General features: G+C 40.9%; 1 protein-coding gene and 1 pseudogene across 2 annotated transcripts in view; both read left to right on the forward strand.

Moving 5' to 3' along the window:
- LOC138016342 (uncharacterized) overlaps nt 1-6,272 on the forward strand; it is a 16,177-nt gene extending 9,905 nt beyond the window's left edge. For both annotated transcript variants that reach the window (XM_068863496.1, XM_068863495.1), the window contains exon 7: nt 4,367-6,272. In XM_068863496.1, coding sequence (XP_068719597.1) covers nt 4,367-4,695 — 329 coding nt within the window. In that variant the 3' untranslated portion in view covers nt 4,696-6,272. The remainder of the gene's footprint in view (nt 1-4,366) is intronic.
- Nucleotides 272-2,603, forward strand: LOC138016625 (uncharacterized; annotated as a pseudogene).
- Nucleotides 6,273-7,500: the final 1,228 nt, after the last annotated feature.

Here is a 7,500-nt window from a genome sequence, read left to right on the forward strand (position 1 = left end):
GCGTTAGCCCTTCGCAAGAGCTTTGGATTCGCTCTGACGAAGGGCTAACGCTCGAAACGTCAGCTTTTAGAATCTCTCTACGGTAGTCGATTTACATTATCAACTCCGTTGATAAAACCAAATTTTTGTATACTACTTCCCCACCGACGCAGCACCACAGTTTTTTTAGAAACTACCCCCTTCATTCATTCCTTATTTCAATTACAGTCGAGAAAGTCATACATGGAAATAAATACCTTTCCAAACAAACACATTGTGCCAACAAAACAACGGTTCGTGCTCATTATGTTGCTGGCAAAATCTTGGGTCTGACTATAAATGCAACTAGTTTTAAATGCACCTCACCGGAGCTCTTTTCGGTCACCTCAAAACATGGTGGGCGGAGTAAAATCTTCCACCACTCTACTCAGTCTTAGTTCTCTAATTCTTTTACTATTAATGTCTACGACCTCAATTTATTGGATCAAGTCTATTCCAAGGCCTGAATTGTTCCTGTTTGGCGAATCTGTACATAATGTCGATACAACTTCGATTAAGCCCGGTGGACGAAACCTCCTAGTCTAACCAGCTCGAAGAAGAAATATTTTGGAGCTAAGCTGAGCTACTACCCAAACAGCGAGTCTTGTTTTCAGCTGACAAGAATTAGTAAAAGCGGAGATATTGCCACGAACCCTGGTCCTACAGTAGCAAACACAACTGGAGTGAGCTCTAGTAGAAAAGTGTGTGCTGGCTGCGCTAAAGCTCTCAGGGTGAACCAAAATGGCGTTGCTTGCTCGGGCTGCTCAAGCGTGTTCCATCAAAAGTGTTCAGGCATGAGTAGGAAGGATCTATTATTCTATCGTTGTTATGGATCTTGGTTTTGCTTTACTTGCTTCATGCCTCAATTTACGGATAGCTTTTTTGAGAACTCCACTGACAATTTAAACTGCTCGGACTCTTTCACCTTAAGCGACGAGTCTTCTCCTTCGCCGGTTGATTGGTTCATTTCAAACATCAGCGCATATTACAAGACAAACCTGAAGATTGGACATGTAAATGTAAATAGCATTTACGGCAAGGCGGATGAAGTTCTTAACATGCTCAATACGTGCCGATTTGATATATTTTTCATAGCTGAAAGCAAGATCGACGGATCAGTGAGCAGCTCTCTTTTTGCTCATCCTGAATATCGCATTATCCGAAGAGATAGGAAGAAGGATGCTGGCGGCATGTTAGTCTTCATACGACGGTGCATTACAGCCCTTCGTCGAGCAAAACTCGAACCCGAGGGTGTTGAATCGATATGTATAGATGTTAAGGGCTGTGGCAACTCCTGGTTCTCAATTTGTGCGTGTTACCGTTCTCCCAGCAAATGCAAGATTCCTGAATTTTTATCGTCATGTGTTTCAGCTGCTGAAAAATGTATTCAAAACGAAAGAAAGTCGTGTTTCTTGGAGACTTTAATATTGATATGCTATCGGAAAATGGCTCCTTTTCCAGGTCAAGTTATAACCCTAACTTAACCCTAACCAATTCTGCTTGATAAACACAGTATCTTCTCCAACAAGAGTCACAGCTTCAACGAAAACGTTGTTGGATGTTATTCTTGTATCGCACCCTGATCGGTTTGTCTTTAGTGGCACTCTTCACCTTGGCATTAGTGATCATGATTTAATCTATATTGTTAGAAAACAAAGACTACCTAAACCGACTGTGAGAAGTATTGAATACCGACAGAAACCCATAAGGGTTGAAACGTGTAACGGCCCCTTGTGTGCTGCGAAACAAGCTTCTAAATATTCAACTTGCTAAGTAGAATATTTGGAACAACAAGAGCAAGGGGTTTCCAAATATGGTACTTAGCACTGAAACATTCAACCAATCAGTTTGCACTGAATATTCGGAAGCTGTGAACGAGCGTTACACGTTTCAACTCTTATGGGTTTCTGATACCGATCAATGAAAAATTTTGATGAGCCAGCTTTTCTTTCAACCTTAAGAGACACCCCATGGGACACTGCCTATGTGTTTGATGAGGTGAATGATATCTGGTGCCCCTGGGGAAGCCTTTTCAAGCACGCTATTGATGATCACGCCCCAGCAAAAAGTGTGAACCTTAAATGTAATCACCTGCCGTGGATCAATCAGACTATTCAAAAACAAATGCGCTTCAGGAATTATTTGTATGGAAAATTCCGCCGATTCAAGTCGAGAGAAAATTGGAACAATTACCGTTTACAGCGAAACAAGGTCACAGCACTGAAAAGACAGGCTGTTAAAGATTTCTGCTTCGAAGCTGTGTCTCTTTCTTCTAGAGGCTCGACTGGTTTATTCTGGAGAAATCTGAGGCCACTTTTACCAAATAACAAGCTCAGTGACAATTCAAGTCAAATTTGTTTGCTTGAAAACGGCGCAATTCCTCCTGATCCCAGCGCGGTTCAGTGAATGAGTACTTCGCATCTCCTACTGTTGATGAGTCAGTCTTGACCTTGTCCGTTGATGACTTTTCCAGTCACATCAGTGATCCAGTCAACCTTTCCTTGTATTCATCATATAACAGGCTCGTTATGCACAACTCATTTCTGTATCAGATTGCCCACATTTGGAACCAATTATCAGCCATAACAAAATTCTCGACTGCTTTGGCTCAATTTCGTTCTCTTCTGAACGGTGTTGAATTTGCAGGGTGCCAGTGTATGAACTGTATACACTTGCTATTCTCTTGTCTTAATATTTGCACTAGTTTCTTTTTAAACTATCTTTTAATACAGTTCTGGATTCTTCTAGATTTTTATTTTTTATATGTGAATAGTAATTAGTTATGGTATTGTAAATAGTCGTGCGTTTTTAACATGAGCCATTGGCTTGGGAGATTTGGGCAACCTCTCCCTACGTTTGCGACTTTAAATAAAGTTACCTTACCTTACCTTACCTTACCTTACTTAATGTGATTGAGATCACCCTTCCTACTAAATCAATAGCGTGAAATCTCGAAGGCCAACCTTCGTTTAAAGTGAGATGAAACCGCGCCGCTTCAAAAATAGCCCGGTATTCCATAGTTGCTCCAAAACCGGAGAGGTTCTGGAGGTTACCCGGCCCGATGTACACAAAGGTAGCGCTAGCCATAGATACGAAAAGGTGGTTCTCGATCAATCCCTAGAAACAATGATCACAATAATTGATGCTGGCGGGTGAACAAAAAAAAATATTAAGTGAAGCCATGATCCTCGCAGTTATGAACGCAATTTTTGCAATTGCGTAGAGAAGTCTGAAAAATTCAGGACTTCAACGGGGTTTGAACCCGTGACCTCGCGATACCGGTGCGACGCTCTAACCAACTGAACTATGAAGACACTGACATTGGGAGCTGGTCATTTGTGGGTTCTAATGTTCCCCAGAGGAATGAATCAATGATGAAATGATATATGAAATGGATCATATGTGAACTGCGGATATGAAATCTACCATATAAATGTAGCAACCAGCAACATGGCGGCGAAGACGTAAAATCAATAGAGGCGAGCGCTTGTTGAGACAATAGGGACATTACGCATGCGACGTTTTTCAGTCGCCGACGGCAACCAGAAGTGAGCTGTTTTGACTTTTAACTTGTCTTCACACAACCACATTTATATGGCTAAGTATCTTTTCTTCGTTAGAGATGATTAGTTTAAAAATCTGAGAGACGCAAAAGTCCTGGCATGCGAAGTGTTCACTTGCGGTTCCGCCCTCCTCTCAAAAAGTTTGCTAATGGTATTTTGTCACGCAATGGAGAGAAACAGCCGAGGGAGGCGTTTGTGAAAGTTAATATACAATGGACTGCGGACGGTGTATTTTAAAACTGATGAAAGACTTGCTACTACATAATGTTTATTCCACTACTTTTGGTCATTTTCGAAAAGATAAAGAAGTCTGAAGTTTCCAGATTTTTTTACTTCACTATTATTTCATGGATTTCTTGACCGGATGTCAGGAGAAAATACTCGGAACTAGGAAACGACTGCGTATCCGCGTCTCCGCGTATCCACCTCAACAGGCTTCTAACCTCGTATCCAACATTTTCAGGGGTACGGATTCGCTGTATTCTGCAGTTAAGCCCGGCAAATGGAAACAAAGGCTAGATTTTAGAATACCCGTCTATGCTACAAGAACTGAATACAATGGTAGCCGGCAGGGCTCCTGTTGCCGGGTATTCCAAAATATCTCCCGATCGGTCATCGAAATCTGTCGCGGAAGCCATAGTCAACTAGAACAAGTCTGACACCGTCCTATTGTTAGCAGACCGATCGAAAATTCTGAATGCTAATACTTCCTTGGCTCTGGCCGTTCTTATTTATTTATTTCCTGACTTATTAATAAATTTATTAATTTATTCATTCCTATCTAGGATACAGTCTGCTAGAGGAGGTTTTTAAGGAAAACTTCAATACAAGAGAGAAAGTCGAAAAGCTACTTTGTAAGGAGATCAGCGGATGCCCTGCCTGGAAACAAGTGGCTTCCAGTTACAAGCATGAAGACCTTAGTTCTTTTGCGCGATGCAAAAACCCAGGAGAGGAAGTAATTGATTTCCTTCTGTCAAGCAACCCGAATTTAAGTGTTTACAACTTTTGCAAGAAGCTCAAGGAAAAAAGTATCAGGCGCCTTGATATAGTTGCTGCATTGGAAGATTTCCTAGTCCAGAACGATGGGAGGCCTAACGGTGTGGGAAAGATCTGAAGGGACTCGAGCACTAGAGCGTCTTTTCTGGTCTAAGATCCGATAGAAACCAGCGTACAAAAAAAACTGAGAAGGCAAACGCGCACTCTAGAAGTGCGACTGTTCCTCGCACGCTGTACTTTGTTCGCGTCGCTTTCAATCGACTGGCAAAAGAGAGGTAGCACGTCTACTATCCGTACTTATATTTTGGAATAGGCCATTTTACAGTTGTTTTAATTTCTCAGTGACCTAACCTATGAATGGCTGCGAGGCTGCCGGTGACCTTGTATTGATAAAGTCCTCATTGTTTTTATCATGTATTTTGTGTTTTAATTAGTCTATATTAACATTACAAAAGCACGAATGTTTGTATCAAAACAGGGTCACCGGCAGCCTCGCATCCATTCTTAGGCCAGGAAACTTAGAGGTTAGCCCTAAGTTTGCATTCGGTCAATATTACTTAGTTCAAGAGCTGAATGGTCCGCATTATTTCTGCTCAGTTTATTTTTAGAAACCGATAAACTGATCTGGAGAAACCAAGGAGCCATAATTTAAGCCGGAGAAGCAAGTTTAGTGCTAAAAATACTTATTATATCTCTTGATCTCGGAATTAACAAACGCTAACCTTGCATGGAATTTAGCTGGCCTAACTGTGGAATTCGGAGCTCTAAATCGGCGAATCATAGCGAGTGTGCTGTGTAAGAGATATAATGAGAATATCATAAATAGGCGTTTATACTGACTAAATTATCATTTCATTTTGTGGTTTTCATGGATCAATCTTCAGTATTTTTTCAGTTTATTTATATGTTGAGAAGTTTAACGTATTTTAGATTATACCATAGAGGTGTGAATGACCTTTCTTTCACTTGAATTATATGGCAGAATTGCGTACATACGGGGTAGATTGCCTATCAAGTCGAGGTATTCAGAGTGGAATTGCGACCTTAAAACGAAGCTGACTGATAAAGCACCGGTGGCTCAGTTGGTTGAGCACCGGGCTGTCGTGCGGGAGGTCGTGAGTTCAACTCCGGCCGGACCAACACTCAGGGTCTTTAAATAACTGAGGAGAAAGTGCTGCCTTTGTAATTACATCTGCAAATAGTTAGACTCTCTAGTCTTCTCGGATACGGACGATAAGCCGGAGGTCCCGTCTCATAACCCTTCAATGTTCATACTCCTGTGGGACGTAAAAGAACCCACACACTTGTCGCAAAGAGTAGGGCATGTAGTTCCCGGTGTTGTGGTCTGTCTTCTGTGGTGTATCATGGTTGGGAGGGTAAATGCTCGGAGATATTAGCTACACCAAGCTACTCTAAAATCCGAGGGTAAAGAATGATATATGATATATGATATATGATATATATATATGGTAGCAACGCGTGGCCTTACATAGCAAAGGGGGCAAAAATTGGAAAAAACATCTATGATTATGAAAGAATTTTTCCGTTTACGATGCAGGTGTTAAGCACATGATGCTCATTTTGAAGCGGGGAGAGAACAAAATCAGTGCTGAATATGATTATGTGACTCTTTACCCAAGTAAATGATTCCGTGATTCCTTGTGATTATATCATATTAAAAATAAAGTTACCTAGCCCATAAATGCGTGATTGCTTTGCTGGAGCTACACCTCCCCAGTAGAGAATCTTATGTCACACCTTTACCCCTTACAGAGCGTTAGTGTTTAAACCTGATTTAAATAATATCATAACAAGCTGCAAGGCAAGTGAAAAGACCAAGCACTCGCTACCATGACGACGCGCTGTTAAAAAGAAACACGGAATAGGCTCCCTTTGGTTATCAAATCCGGGCTTGGGGAGAGAAACTATATACAATGGAACAGTTAGTTGTTTGGGTTGCTCATTTTATTTTGAGGTCCTCCTTGGTGAGTCTCAAGTTTTACTTCAATATGTTTCCAAAACCCCGCTCCAACAAAATCATTGACCGTTCAGTTTCAGCGACAATTTTTGTGAAGTATTTCTTTTTCTCTTGATCGAGAGCGTTGACCGTTCTGAAACAGCAGAGAATATTGCTAAGATTTTCAGTCATTTGAATCCTAAACCGCTGAAAAATTAGGTTAATAAATCTCTTCTCTTGTTCTTTCCACCGTATATTGTTGACGATTTAGAGCATCAGATATTGCAATTGTTCCCCGGGTGATACGTCTTGTCAAAATGGCCACTACGAAATGCCCAGCTGTTTCCTTTCTTATCAAACCTTGGGGTAGGGAAAAGCACTGCAGAGAGGTTAACACGTTCCTTGTGATCGCGAGTGAAATTGTTATTTATCACAATTTAAGGAGTGACGGGAGATATAAAATATATTTCCTTTTAAGGGGAACACGACCAAAAAAGTGTATTTAAGTTAGGAAATCGACGTCCTGGTGTCCCATCTGACGTTAAGGACACAAAATAAGAAGCAAAACTTGAAAATTCTGTAATTATTGCTCACGACACGATGAAAACACGTTGCGGAAGAACACCACTGAGTGAAAATTATTTGAGTTACCTCTTGGGAGCATTAGTGCAAATGAATTTTGGTCGGCGATAAGTTTCGGTAGTCGCATTGACAGAAGTACAGTAAGATACAACAAATTATTTTCAGGTACGTATAGTAAGATTGAAATTTCTGCTGTTTAATATTATTTGCTTTTTCTTTTATCGTCCTTCCAATAAGGCAAAATTATTTCAACGAAGGGCATGGGTATGAATCTCAAAAAGCGAATAACGACTCAACGTATTGATTCCTCTTAAACGTTCAAATGGGGGAATGTTGGTGTATTTGGCGGAACCTAACTTTTTTCACTGTACATATTTCATTTTT

Source organism: Montipora capricornis, chromosome 9 (assembly GCF_036669925.1).
Source record: "Montipora capricornis isolate CH-2021 chromosome 9, ASM3666992v2, whole genome shotgun sequence".
Lineage (NCBI taxonomy): Eukaryota > Metazoa > Cnidaria > Anthozoa > Scleractinia > Acroporidae > Montipora > Montipora capricornis.